This window comes from Juglans microcarpa x Juglans regia, chromosome 1D (genome assembly GCF_004785595.1).
Source record: "Juglans microcarpa x Juglans regia isolate MS1-56 chromosome 1D, Jm3101_v1.0, whole genome shotgun sequence".
NCBI classification, from domain to species: domain Eukaryota; kingdom Viridiplantae; phylum Streptophyta; class Magnoliopsida; order Fagales; family Juglandaceae; genus Juglans; species Juglans microcarpa x Juglans regia.
Window position 1 is genome coordinate 13,890,029 of NC_054594.1, and position 15,693 is coordinate 13,905,721.

At 35.6% G+C, this 15,693-nt stretch overlaps 1 protein-coding gene across 1 annotated transcript; it reads right to left on the reverse strand.

Annotated features, from left to right (window-relative positions):
* Window positions 1-2,139: 2,139 nt before the first annotated feature.
* Window positions 2,140-6,195, reverse strand: LOC121250539 (caffeic acid 3-O-methyltransferase-like). The gene is made up of 4 exons (XM_041149670.1): window positions 5,670-6,195; window positions 3,795-4,105; window positions 2,995-3,059; window positions 2,140-2,525 (listed from the first exon to the last, which is right to left on the reverse strand). The coding sequence occupies exons 1-4, from the start codon at window positions 6,098-6,100 to the stop codon at window positions 2,229-2,231; spliced, it is 1,104 nt and encodes a 367-aa protein (XP_041005604.1). The 5' UTR covers window positions 6,101-6,195; the 3' UTR covers window positions 2,140-2,228.
* Window positions 6,196-15,693: the final 9,498 nt, after the last annotated feature.

Here is a 15,693-nt window from a genome sequence, read left to right on the forward strand (position 1 = left end):
TTTCTATTAGTATGTATGTCATGAATCTCACATCGTATAATACACACAAGCTTTCTTAAGTTCAAGTACAATATAAAATCAAATCAGTTTAATCAGATGATCATTTAGATAACAAAGAAAGCTCTCTCTCCCTTTTCTCTCTAGAGACTCGCCTCCAACAAAAACCCAACCCCCGGGGGTGGGGGGGGGGGGGGTGGAGCTTCGTCTCCTCCCTCCCTCCTCTCATCTGGTTAGACTAGAGATTGTGTAGCCTTTTTTTTTTTTTTTTAAATTTTTTTTCTAGTTTTTGTTTGTTTTTCTGTCTAAAGTATGGCGAAATGCCGATCTGCTATTTTTCGTAGCCTAGCGATCATCACGCATCCTACCATAGAATTCCCAGCCTACCGACCCTTCAAACGACCGAAGGCTTTCGTCGAACTGAGTGGCGCGTGAGTCACACACATGAATTAATGCAACGTGTGAGATTCACGCACAACCACACTAGGAAGTTTCAACTGCTGCCTCACTCAACGCTTTTGGGACAGGGAACCTTGGTTTCTTCAAACTCGACTGGCCATCACACTCCTAGCGTGGCGCATGTCCCTCACGAGCCACTAAAGTCTCTTTGTTTTTTGTATTTTGCTTTCTTTCAAGTTGAAAATTCAGATCTACAGTTGTAATTCATCATTGTCACATCTATTTTTATATTTATTGTTATTTTTTTTTGTTTAGGAAAAAATACAAAAGAAATAGTCTCTTAGACATTTTATCCATAGAGTGAAAGTCCTCTCATCTTTTGGAGGATGAGGTTTTAAATCTTTGATTTAGGCAGAGTATGGTCTCTCAGACGGTTTGTCTATAGAAAGTTATAGAAGTTAAGACCATATCAGTTACAAAGGAATTTGTGTACTGGTGGAATTCTAACTATGAGTAGTTGGCTTGTAATCTGGAATTTTTCCTGTATGTATCAGGTCATAGCTGTAACTTCACTTTCATGAATGAATGAAGTCTATTTTCTATTAAAAAAAAAGCAAGATGAGGAAGAAAACATAAAAAAAAGATGGTCATTAGATGTATGGTACCAATGCAGATTTAGAGTGGATGTACAAGTCACAGACCTAAGCGTGATCCATTTTAGTATGCTAGAATACTACTCAACGGCTCCCCTTACGGCCACGAGATGTGGGGCCAGGACACAACCTTGCATATAGGATTAAGTGTGTTGGCCAGTCAGATAAATCATATCAATCAAATAATTCAAATAAATCAAGACAAGTTATGCATAGCATGAGTATGGGTGTGAAATGTCATAAATTTAGTTCTTAGCATGAAAACTTTTATAAAAATCCTTACATTTATTATATTTATATTGTGATGGGTTTCTTATTGAATCTTAGATATAGTTTAGTTTTATATCATATTTTTAAACCACCCAAGTAAAGATGGTGAGATGGAAGGGTCGATTTAGTTCCGGGCATTATTTATTTATTTTGATTTATTAAATAATAAAATCTCTTCGTAACTTTATTTACTTTAAGAACGTAACATTCGTAGGAAAGGGAGTGTTACATATGTGCATTTCTTTTTCTTTTTATTATGTAACAACAATATCGCACCAATGGCCTTGGGGTTGAATGGGCCGGCACTCCCCCTGGACCATGTTCGAGCATGAATTGGACTTTACACTTCAAAGCATAGAAAAAAGAAAAAAAAAAATTGTTTGTACTTCAATCATAAAATTGTTATGTTTGAACGTGAATATTTAGGTCCTGTTTAAAATTTGGACTAATTTGAGATTAATTCAGTTTAGTTTAGTTTAATTTTGAACTGAGTTTAGCATCTAAATATCCAACTCTCAAATCACTAAACTCATCTTAACTCAAAACATATTTACATTTGAGATCTATAATATTTTTCAACTCAACGTCTCTTTACACACGAGATTCACAATCTTTTTAAACTTCTCATAAATACATTTAAATTCATCTTAACATCCAAATACATCTAAACACATCTAAAATCATTTTAGGTGGGTCCCACAAAACTCATTCCACCATCTCAACTTATTACTATTCATAAGAAAATTCAATTCATCTCAACTCAACTCAACATCCAAACATAGACTTATTAATCAACTCTTTTGTTAAGATTTAGCAAAACTATCACGGGAACTTCCCTTTAGTACTGGCGTTTTATTTCAATGTTCGTGAGCAATAATGCATTTCCGAATATTACAAGAAAGAAATCGACTATTTAAAAAACTCCATGAGCCAGAAACTATAAACAAAGCATTCATATCGGATGCCTTTGAATCCAGCTTTGGTTGCCAAGGCCATGAATTCTTCTTCGGTCCTTTCCTTTCCTCCTGGGTTTTGTGTCAGCATAAGCACATCAAGTTGTGAGGTGCACCTCACAGAAGTGCTAACCTCGGGCATCTTGGGAAGAACTGCCTCCACAACTATTACCTTCCCGTCATTTGGAATTGCAGCATGGCAGTTTTTCAGAAGCTTCACGCAGTGTTCGTCACTCCAATCGTGAAGTATCCACTACAATATTATCCAAAATTATATATGGCATCACATATCTTGTGAATAAGAAATGCTGCTCTTCGTCATATATTTTATAATTCTTGGTCAAATTCACTGATCATCATGTGATATATTTTAGGTATGTTTTATAATCAAATACTTGTATATAATATAGAAGTCATTTAAAATGTGACACTACAAACTGGTGTGACTATATATGAATGACAATAAATTGGAATGTTTTTGGATGACTAAGGGAATTAAGATAGCGTTTGGGTAGTGAGGTATTCTCGGTTATTCTGTGAATGGTAGTGAAAAGTAATGATAGAATATTGAATAGTAGTGAAAAGTATGTGAAAAGTAATAATAAAAAAATGAATAGTAATGAGATATTCTCACCTCCTCCGTATCCAAACTAGACAGAATCGTCACCTCATACTAGTTACATGTCATACATGACAAAATCCAAACAGAATATGAAACCCACCTTCATAAATATTGCGTCTGCTTTAGGAACGCTTTTGAACATATCCCCTCCTACATGTTCCACACCTGCAACAAGAGTTACACGCTTTTTATCTACACAGCTCTTGATTTTACAAAACATGGTGTTTAATTCTCACAATTACCTATATATAGTGATATCTAAGGCTAGAAGTATTTGATAGAAATAACCCATGTGAATCTTACATGATGAGCTAAACATTAGAGGTTACGGTTTCTTGTTATTAACTTCAGATCGAAATGGGTCAATTCGATAAGAGGGTTAATAAACGAGTCAATTATGCATGGTCAACCCTTAAACAAACGATTGACCAACATAACCTGTATAAATTAAAATTATATATTGTGAATTTAAACCTTGAAATTTAAAAATCCTTTTTACTCCTATGTGTTTATTTGTTTTAAGAAAATAGTCAAATATAATTTAGACATGCACTCAAATTTTAGGGTATATTCTTAATTGTTGTCATGAATATTTATTCATTCTGTGATGAATCTGTGTACATGATAATAGCTATATGTATAATATATGATCTAAGATCACATGAAAGTACTGTGTTAATCGAATCAAGTCAATCGTTTGAATTAATCAACCCATTTATATTAAACATGCCATTAAAACAGGTCGAAACATGTCACTTTCAAGTCAATTCAAAGTAATAGGTTTACTTTGAAGAGAGTTATGGGGATGTCAATTCAAAGTAAGACATGATTAATTAAATGGACATGGGATTAGAATTAAACAAAATTGGAAAGGGGGAGTATTATGATCAAAATTCATACCCGGATAAGATGGTGCATTCTGTACAACATGAGGCAAGTCGAAATTAATGCCCTTAATATGGGGATACTTGGAAGTAATTAAGTTGAGAGCGACTCCTAGACCACCGCCAACATCGACCAATTGCTTGAGTGTCTCGAAGCCCTTGTAGCATTCGATGATCTTCTTAATAACCATTGCAGTATGGTTGAGCATAGCTTTGTTAAAAACCTGATTAAACTTGGGGTCCAAACCAGGATATTCAAAAGCATTCGTGCCATGAACCCTATCGAATGGAATTCCTCCCTCAAGAATCGCACCTTTCAGTTGGAACCTATGAATATTAGGGTGAGATACCATATTTGATTTGAAGCATAATTATATCAGAGGCTAAAAAACAAAAACAAGGATGCATCAATTGTAATAGCACATGGTAGATGGTGAGAATATAATATAAATAATTAAATCTATATATTCCCATCAGTTTAAATTTTTGAGACAGATGATGATTTCACATGGTGTCAGAGCAGAGGTCTTGAGTTTGAACCCTAACTCTACATTCTACCCCATTTTAATATTTCACGTGTTGAGCCACCCATTAAAGTGGTGTCTAGCCCACAAGTGAGGAAAAGTGTTAAGAATATAATACAAATAATTAAATCTATATCTTTTCATTAATTTAAATTTTTGGGACAAATGATAATTTTACAGGTATATGGTGAGAATGATAGTTCTTGGAGATCGAAGTAGTGGACATACTATAGCATAAGAAAATAAGTAATTGGTAAACTTGTGGTGGTGTTTTATTAATCACGTATGATAATCTCAGAGGTTGAATGAAGGTAAAAATTCTCCTTCACTTAAATTACCATAATCAGAATTATATTATTTCCTATACATGAAAATCCGGAAATATTTTATTTTTGATGGACTGTCCCCCATATATATTCAACTATGATGGTAATTAGATCAATTTGATCTTCAACTTTTAAGCAAATAACAATTATTACCAAGCTGGTAATTAAAAGGAAACAAGAGAAACTAAAAGCAAAGCTAAATTGGGAAAAAAAAAAATGATTATAGTCGGCTGGAAATAGACAGAGAATTGGTCCCGATATATTATGTTGAATATAAATATTTGTTATATTAAAACTAGAAAAGGCTTTTGAAAGTAGCCTAAGGTCAAAGGGGAGTGCTATTCCCACCGACTTGGGTACTCACTAGTGTATTGTGTTTATTTATTTTTTATTTTTATAAAACATTTTTTTGTGTATTTAAAAAATATTAAAAAATAAATAAACATAAATACTAAAAGTAACAATTCCATAAAAATGATAGTTGTCAAGATATTCTTCACTATTATTCATTATTTTATTATTATTTTATATTTATTTTTTATTATTATTTACTACTATTTAATATTTTATCATTAATTTTTTATTACTATTTATAAAATATCTCAAATACCTCACTACAAAGTTAGACGTTGTCCGTAGACGTATCATTCTCCTATGCCAAAATTCCTAATCAAGAAGACCGGACGACCTCAAACAAACAGAGAGCAACCAAGAACAGAGTGTCAGGACAGCACTAATGCTATTCATCTTATCTTGTTTCATGCACATTCCAATCAGATTGTGGCAAGTCGATTTCACCCGAACAGTATTTCAACAAATCCTAATCATCTACTTGTTTGATATTCTTGTCGGATTTGCAATTCCTATAAAGAATTTTAACTCTTTGGATCACCACAGAGCTACGATAGAATATATACACATAAATTGTGTAGTGCTACTTTTTTTAAAAAGAGATAAATCAATAAATACAAAATTTATACAAAAAAATAAATTTTTAATAATAATAATAATAAACAATACGAGTAAAAGATAGGTACGGACCAGCTATCTACGAAGACCTTGTCTTGAAGCAAAGCCATCATAGGGCCGAACGAGATCCCATCTTCGTCAGGGACAAACTGTTTAGCCACAGGACAAAGAGAGTAGAGCCTCTGAAAAGCTCCAGCGTCATCAGCACCCGCAGAGCATCTTACCACGGAATGGCTGGCCAGCATCCTGAGGATGCGGTCCAGCATCTGGGGCGCCTCAGGATTGGTGGTGGGCATCTTTGCCACAATCTGCGAGGAGGAAAGCTTGGCTCCAGGACCTGCTTTGGCCAGAATCTCGAAAACGCCGAGCTCAATGGCCGTTTGCAGGGCCATGGGCAGCACAAGTGAATTTACGAGTTGCCCGGCATAGAGGAAGCTCTCATCTTCTTCTTTTTGGTCACCATCAAGATTGTTTAAGCTGTGGGATTCCGTCTGAGACTCCATTATAGGAACTTAAACTGAACTCCGTCTTGTGAAGGTTTAATTGATTGGTTTGATTTATAAGCTGCCCCAAGTTAGTAGGTAAAGTGTGGCGAGGACTCGAACGACAGTGGACCGAAAGCGACAGGCTGGACAAAGAGACGTGCAACAAAAAAAGCGAACCAATCGATTAATCTATTCCATCAATTGGCTTTATTGTTGATGAGGCATTGTCCTTTTTTCCATATGCTTTGCTTATTCACGTGGAAAAGCCAATCTGTCCAAGTTATATATTGCCAAATTAGGTGAAGGTAAGTCAATCCTGGTGGCTGGTGCCATAACCTTTATTTTAGAAAAAAAAAGGAAACTAAACATAGCCTTTCTTTTAATAGTCTTTATTAACTAAAAATTTTCAACGTGATTTGAGTTAATTTGACATCAAAATATATATTAAAGAAGGGTTATAAAAGAAAAGCTTATAAAAAAAATGACATCAAAGGAAACAAATCAAATTATATAAAGAGTTATCCTAGATATCGTTTAGAATATGCAAGCTTCGAGCATTTTTTTTTTTAAATGTGAGGTCTATCGTTAAAAAAAAAAATTTATTTTTCATGTAAATTTTAAATTTTTCTTACTTTTTAAAATAAGAATATGCAAAATATTACGCAATCTAATACGGTATAAATAATTTCTTAAATGAATACCGTTAATGGCCCTAATCATCAACATTTGTGTAAGATGAAAATATACCGATATATTATTAAACTTTCAAACCAACCAACACCAGCTTGGACTTTCATTGCTAAAATTCCCGTCCCAAAGACATTCTTTTTTGAAACTTTCAAAGTATTCATATTTGGTTAACCAATTTTAATTAACATTAACTGTTTCAACTATCAACCTTTTTAATCATCCTACCTCTATTCTTTTAATGCTCCCCACTCTACACGGTCCTGTTTTACTCATTCTCCAACATAATTTTGAAAAACAGTTCCTTCTTCATCGCCCTATTTTGAAAAAGTTGCCTCTTAACGAGTCCTAATTTTGAAGTGAGAATGGGCGCCCAGGGCTGATTTGGATAGCAAGGTACTTCTAATTCATCTCATTTTATCTTATCTTAATATTTAAATATCACAAATATAAACATTTTTTAATTTCAAAATATTTAATTTTTTCATCTAATCATTACCTAATCACTATACATTTCCCAAATTTTCAAATAAAATATAAAAAATTAATTCAATTTTTTCAAATCTTAAAACAAAAATTATATAGGACGTTATATTCTAATAATATTTTAATTTTATAATATTTTTATTCAACTTTTTATCTCCCATTTTCCAAAACACCATAAACATATTGACCGAAACCATTTTCTTATTATTCACAAACTATTTCACTACTATTTATAGATCATCTCATTTCATATCACTATTCAAACCAGACCTTAGAGTGTTCACAACATGATATGCAATTATGCTTGGACTAAGTGGCGAAGCCAACAAATTTTAGGAGGGAGGTCAACTTTTATAGCATGTGATATATATTATTTTATATGATATATATGTATATTATATGCTAATTAATATAACGCGAAACTTTAATCTTAAACACGAATATTAATATTAAGTTATTAATATAAATTTAATTTTGAAATATGTTGAGAGAAAAATTAGTTGGTTGGTATATTCTTGTAAAATCCTGTGTATTGGCATATTCTTGTAAAATCCTGTGTAAAATTATGTTGTAACAAGTGTTGAAGTGGTGTAACATGAAAATGATTGAAGTGTGCTCAACACGGCTAGAGCAGAACTCTTCCAGAGAGATTCCCTCTATGTGCGCTCGAGTATAACTCTTCCAGAGAGGTTTGCTCGATGGGCGCTCGACGTAGCGCTCGAGCAGAACTCATCCAGAGAGGTTCGCTCGATGTGCGCTTGACTCAGCGCTCGAGCATAACTCTTCCAGAGAGATTCCCTTGATGTGCACTCCACGTAACACTCGAACAGAATTCATCCAGAAAGGTCTGCTCGATGTGCGTTCGACGTGTCGCTCAAGCAGTTTCTGAAAGTCAACGTGCGCTCGACTTGCGCTCGACATTTCGCTTGAGCCAATGTTTAAGACAACTTAAAATTCAGGATTTTGAGCATCATGATCAACATGGACCATAAATAGAACAACTTGTTTCTGTTCTTTGGTGTGGAGAAACAGAACAAAAACCCTAGTTGCTTCCAAAAGCCATAGAGAGAAACTTTTCTCCACATTGTGAATCTCTCTTGGACAAACACATCTCCACCACACCACACTCAAAATCAAACCTTATTTAAGTCCATTGAAGTGGACGTGTTCATTGGTCGAAAAAGTCCGGAGCTGCTGTTGATGCAGAGATCGAGTGGTTCTCGTGAGAAGTTATAGAAAGGTCGGAGTTCCGGCACTACATGCTTGTAGAGATCGAGTGGGTTACTTGTGGTGTTGTAAGCCAAGTTTAGTTACTACAATGGTTTTGTGAGTGTCTCTAAATTGGTTGTAACAAACTTTTTCTATAGTAGATTTTAGGTGGTGTCTTACACCCGGAGTGGTTTTAGAATTTGAAGACGTTCTTCAAATGGGGTTTCATTTCGTGACCAAAATCACTGTATTGATTATTTGTGTTATTTGATTAACTGATTAATTGTTTGTTTGACTATACTTTTGAAAAGACCATCAAAATTGGATTATACGTATTCACCCCCTCTAGGTGTAGTGATTGGTAGAACCATTGCTTTTTCAGTTGGTATCAGAGCGGGTTCACTTCGCTAGGATTCAGTTCCTGAATGTGATCATGCGGTAATGATTTAAATGGATAAGTCTTAATCTCTCACTTCACCACCATATTTTGATGAAAACAACTATGCTTATTGAAAAGTTCGAATGAGAGCGTTCCTAAAGTCTGTGGATGAACGAGTGTGGGTTTCCATAACAAAAAGATGGAGAGAACCAGTTGCTATCATTGAGGGAGTTCAAACCCCCAAAAGTGTGGATAATTACTCAAGGGATGAAATAAATGAATGTGATTGGAATAACAAAGGCCTAAATGCGATTTTCCTGGCTTTGTCTCAGGAGGAGTTCAAGCAAATCTCCATGTGTGAAAATTGCAAAGAAGCTTGGGACATTCTTGAGGTTACCCATGAAGGTACCAAGGCTGTAGAGAATTCTATGTTTCAAATGCTGACCATGAGTTTCGAAGAGCTTGGAATGAAGGATGATGAAACATTTGATGCCTTCTATGTCAAACTAAATGATATTGTCAATTCTCGTTTTAATTTAGGAGACAGAATTCCTAAGAACAGAATTGTGAGAAAAGTTCTCAGATATCTTCTTGAGAGGTTTCGCCCTAAAGTTACTGCTATTGAAGAAAACAAAGATTTGGACACTATGATAATTGAAGAGTTGGCGGGCTTTCTACAAGCATATGAACATACTCTTCCTGTGGATAAGAAACACAAGTCCATAGTCCTCAATACCATTAGAGAGGAGTCAGATTAGTCATCCGATGAGTCGGCTATGAGTGATAGAGAAATAACATTTTATGCTAAAAAGTTCAAGAAAATGTTTGTGGCTAGAAATAACAAGAACCAGAGGCCAGAGAAGAAAAAGTTTGAAAGATATAACAGAGGCTCAAGTTCAGGGAACAAGGAGAGAAGCATTGAGAAGTATACTAGAGCAAATAAAGACAAGGTACAATCAAGGGTGCAGTGTCATGAATGTCATGGATTTGGACACATTTGCCTGAAATGCGCAAATTACAAAAAGGCAAAAGAAAGAGTTAAGATTGCATCCCTAAGTGAGAGTGAGTCAGAGTCAAGTGACTCATCAGAGAACTCTTCTCCAAAAAGAAATCTCAACTACATGGCGTTCACTGCTTTTGTTAGCAGCAAAAATCAATGCAGTGAACAAGTGTCTGATGATGGGAGCATATCCGGAAATGAATCTGGGTATGAAGATCAGTTGTAAGAAGTCTACGAGAAGTTGTACAAGGAATGTGTTAAATTGTGAAAACCCTACAAAGCACACATTGAGGAGAGAGACTTCAGCAAACGGGAAAATGAAGGGTTTCAAGGAAAATTAAATGAAGCCATTGGTTTAGCTGATCAGTTGAAAATGAGGAATGTTTATCTGGAAAAGGAATTGAAAAATAAGAAAGTGAGATGATTTTGCTGAAGGATAAACTGAAATATTTGTCCACCGGGAAAGAAAAGCTGGATGAAATCCTGAGGTCGGGAAAGCCTCCTGGTGACAAGAGTGGGCTAGGATATGATGCAGAGAAATCTGATACAACTACTACCTCAAAAGTCTCCTATAAAAATGGGAGGAAAACTGTGTTTGTTTGTGAATCAACCGCAAATGGGAATGCTAACTCATCTGACAAGGGTAAGAAATCCTCACATGTAAAAATGGGTGTTATGTTTCACGAGAAGTCAAGAGCTCGAAATACAGGCCCTGTTTGCCACAACGGTGGTAAGACTGGTCATGTTGTAGTAGACTGTTTCAAATTGAAGAGATACACCATGTATGATCATACACCCTCTCAAAGTAGAAGTGTGTACTCTCCAAAAATTGGTAAAAATCTCAAAATTACTCCTAAGTATGCCTCATCTTTCAGGGGACAAAGAGATCGCAAAGAGAACTACATGTGCCATAATTGTGGTAAGGCTGGTCACATTCGACCAAACTACTATGAGCTTAGGAGGAATCTCATGAGAAATAAAAATAGCGAATCAAGAAAATGGCATTTGAATCTTTGGAGTCAAGTCAGGGCCTTAACTAGACAAAATGAGATGCTTAATGTTAAGGTAGACCAACTGTCGACCAACAATGTAACGCCCCGTTCCTGGAGATCCGAAGAGTTTGCTTTTAATACCTAATATCAACTTAAATAACGTAAGTATAAAATCCATAAAACTCCATAAAATATTAATTTATTTACTCAACCAAAAATTTATGTTCCTTCATAGGGACAATAAAGAAGTTTTCAATAACATAAATTAAAAACTCTCCAAAGACTCGAAAATATCCTTAATTCATCAATCAAAATATCGAAAATAAATCAATTTACTAACTACGACTCTCGAATATGCACTTGTACATTCAGACACTTATTCCATTAAGATCATAACATCTTACTAAAACTTCTTACTCTTGTTCTCCGGCTGAACCATCAAAATTATTTAAAAAATATATGGAGATAAGGGGTGAGCTATCAACAACTTAGTAAGTAAAGAACATATACCAGCGTGTAAACATGAGCATTTACAGATATCAGAAAGCAGAATAAAACATTTTCCTTTTTAGAGTGTGGAAGTAGAACATGTTATCAAAATATCAGAGCGAAGATGTAGAAATAATTTCATTCAAAAATATCCTTTGGCATAGCATAAATGATCATCATCATCATCAGAACATCATATCAGAACAGAAGCCATGTATAACCCCCGTGATAAGGTTGTGCATCTACGGATAGCCAAGCAGAACATAAATCATTCTGTTACCAAAGTATGCACTCAAAATAGAGACCACTGCTATAAGCCGTGGCATGGCTGTATCCACTATTATTACCCGTGGTTGGGCCGTATCCACTATTCTAACCCGTGGTTAAGCCGTATCCACTATTATTACCAGTGGTTAGGCCGTATCCACTATTATAACCCGTGACAGGGCCGTAACTGAACAGAGCGGAAACAGAATCAAATTCAAAATCAGAGAGTCACGCCAAAGGCTTTCAGAAATCACATCTTATCCAAATAGAGTATTGAACAAAATCATATCATCTTCATAATCAAAGCAGATCCAAATCATATATGCACAAATTTTCATATTCGCTCTTTTTGTATAGATCAAAATAGAATGTCAAAAATAAGCTCATGTCTACACCAGTCATGACAAAAATATTTTCTCTTTTATCAGAGTTCAATGTGTAATGAAGAATAAATAACTGAGATTATTTTCACATTTCTTTTCAAAACATATGATGCACCTTTTCGTAAATCAGCCTCAGTTCATTTTTATTTTATGCAAAGTCTAGCATAGGAACTCTGCTTACCTGAACTTCTTAGCTTATCAAAATTTCTCCATTGCAGTACTGAACGAAAATCAATCGTCACCTGTAAGATTGTCACATAATTTTCATAAATTTCTAATTGAACACGTATTTCAATATTTAAGCCTAAGATGCTAAAATAACCTATTTTAATTTCTTAAAAACCTAAATTTACGTAATTCTAAAATATCGTCACATTTCTAAATTTCCTCAATATCAATTAATACTTCTAATTTATACATTAATATAATTATTAATTAGGTCCAACAAAATGTATATCATTTAACAAAAACCTTTATTTTAATGTAGTCCAATATAGAAATTAGTATCTCTAGAATATAATCGAATTAAACATAGTTTAATTTAAATAAAATACCATCTGCACAAAATTTTTGAGACTTAAAACAAAGTCCATAAAAAAATTATAACTCTGTCATGAATTAATACTAAGGATAAAAATGAAATTAAAAACTGTTGGTAGTTTTATAATTGGAAAGGCAAAAATTGAAAAAAGAAAACACTTGGTTTGAGGTGCTTTACGGAAAATCAATGTCCAAAGGCTTAATGGCATTTTCATAAATAATATGGATATTATGACTAGAGTCAGAAAGGCTTAAACATTATTTCTGGAGGAACAAGAAAAACAAAACAAACATGAAGAGAGGAGACCGAAAGAGGAAACGAAGCTCACTTCGAGATGCAGAGTTTACCTAGAGGTAGATGCGGTGGGCAGCGATGATCACGACGCCAGAAAAGTGAGAGAGAGATCTAGTGAGAGAGAGACCAACGAATGAAAAAAAAAATGTGAAAGAGATAGAGTAAGCCGAGAGAGAGTGACATAGAGGTGCTGTTGGTGGCTTACCGAGAGGGACGTGGCGGGATAGGAGTGGTGTGGAGTGACCATCTGAGTTCTCTGTGCCGATGGTAACGACGTGGAGGCGCTGGCTCGTGTGTGGTGGTTTTGAACGACAAGGGCACCGAGCTGTGTGTTGCTCTGTTTTTGGGACCCAAAACAGAGGAGTTTCGGTTCACTATGCAGGTGGTTGTTCTTGACACTTTGGTGGTGGTGCAGTGGTGTATGATGGAGGAGCTGGAGCTCTAGTTATGGTCAAGTGGAGGTGGCGCACAGCGAGGTGGAGCTACGATCCGTGGAGATGCAGTGCATGCACGGGTTGCGTCGATTCTGTATGGGGAGGCGGCTTGAGTTTTGGATGGTGTAGCGGCACTCTAGTCTAGGTTAGAGATCACTTCCGTCTTCCACGTATGAGCTCTATCTATATATGGGGACGGTAGCCGTGAAAATAGAAATGAAATGTGTTTGAACTGAAGTTAACGTGTGAATACATGGGTGATTGGAAACACAAAAAAAGAAAAAAAAAAAAATACAAAACCCTAAAGCTGAGGAGATGAGAAACGCACATGCATGGGAGTCCTAGAGTCATGCGTGTGAGGAACTGCTCATAAATTGATAGGTTTTTTCCAAGGCTTAAACAAACAGCCAAAACCTCAAAATAAAAAATCACTACTCGATCCATAGCATAAAACCAAAAAGAAAAAAAAAAAAAAAACCTAAATATCAAGCTCCAATAAATAAAAAAAATCCATAGTCCAACCATACAAATTCTGGGTCCAGGTGTTTCAAGCAAAAAGGGCAGCTCTCCAAAAGTTAGAAACATGTGGGTCAAAAATGGAGAAAGAAACACATGCCATGTGGCACACATTGCTCTAAAGACCATACACACCTATATGTGGTACTTGGATAGCGGATGTTCTCGCAACATGTTAGGGGATAGAAGCCTATTTAAAATGGTTGAAGAGTACAAGTGTGGAACAGTAACATTTGGAGCTGGTGGAAAAGCTGATATAATTGGGAGAGGTGAAATTGAAATACCTAGACTGCCTGTCTTGAGAGAAGTCCAGTTTGTTGATGGATTAAAATCAAATCTCCTCAATATAAGCCAAATGTGTGATAATGGTGCTGAAGTTCATTTTTCAAAAGAAAGGTGCATTGTTTCAGATAATAATGGAAATTGCATGATGTAGGGAACGAGGACATCTGATAATTGTTATGGCATCGCTCCTAGATCTTAGTACAGTTGCAATAGTGCTAAGAGTGAGGCTACTGACCTTTGGCATCAAAGACTTGGACATGTGAATCACAAAAATCTATCTAAGATTGCCAAGAAAGAGATGACGGTAGGATTGCTTGAGCTGGGTAAAGTAGAGACTCCTGTGTGTGGGTCATGTCAATTGGAAAAACAAGTTAGAACAGCTCACAAGAACACAATGGCTTTCCTGATCGAACGACCATTAGAGTTGTTGCACATTGATCTTATGGTAATGGTAATGGTACTAGTAATGGTAGATGATTTCACCAGATACTCCTAGATATAATTTCTAAGAGAAAAAGGTGAGCTCCTAACGTGATTAGAACTTTGTGCAAGAAACTCCAAAATGAACAAGGGAAAGAATAGTCAGAATTAGGAGTGATCATGGAAGAGAGTTTGAAAATTCAAATCTTGAGAGTTTCTGTGATGAAGAAGGTATCAGTCAAGAATTTTTTGCTCTTATCACTCCACAGAAAAATGGAGTGGTCGAAATGAAAAACAGAGTTATTCAAAAATGGCACGAGTCATGACACACAGTAAAAATATACCTACTCACTTTTGGGGAGAAGCTGTGAACACAGCATGTCATATTGTGAATAGAGTCTATCCACGATCAAGCACTTCCAAAATACCATATGAGCTGTGGAAAGGAAAGAAACCTAATGTGAAATACTTCAGGGTGTTCGGAAGTAAATGCTACATTTTAAGGGATAAGAAAAACTTAGCTAAGTTTGACCCTAAGAGTGATGAGGGAATCTTTCTTGGATATTCCAGAAACAATCGTGCTTATAGGAGTTACAATCTACGCATTCAAACCGTCATGGAGTCCATAAATTTGGTGGTGAATGATGCTCCTGGAGAGGAATTGAACAAGGAAGAGCCAACTCACTCACCAAGTGAAACTGGACAAGAAGATTTTGGTGCAAATGAGAACTTAGAGACCTCTTCTATGAAAAGGTGAGTAACCAAAAGAAGCCTTCTTTGAGAGTGAAGTTCAATCATCCTTAGGATAACATCATAAGAAACATAGATGAATGGATGAGGTTGAGGAGGAAAGTGCTAAATCAATTGGCTCACTCAAGCTACATCTCACAAATTGAACCAAAAAGAGTTGAAGAAGCCTTAAATGACGAGAATTGGTTGAATGCTATGCATGAAAAAATAAACCAATTTGTGAGGAACAGTGTGTGGTATTTGGTTCCAAGACTAGAGAATCACAATGTGGGGGGCACTAAGTGGATCTTTAAGAATAAGTAAGATGAGAATGGTACAATAGTGCGAAATAAAGCAAGATTAGTTGCTCAAGGGTATGCTCAGATGGAAGGAATAGACTTTGACGAGACCTTTGCACAGGTTGCCAGACTTGAATCAATCCGGATATTGTTAAGCATTGCTTGCCACATGTGTTTTAAGCTGTATCAAATGGATGTCAA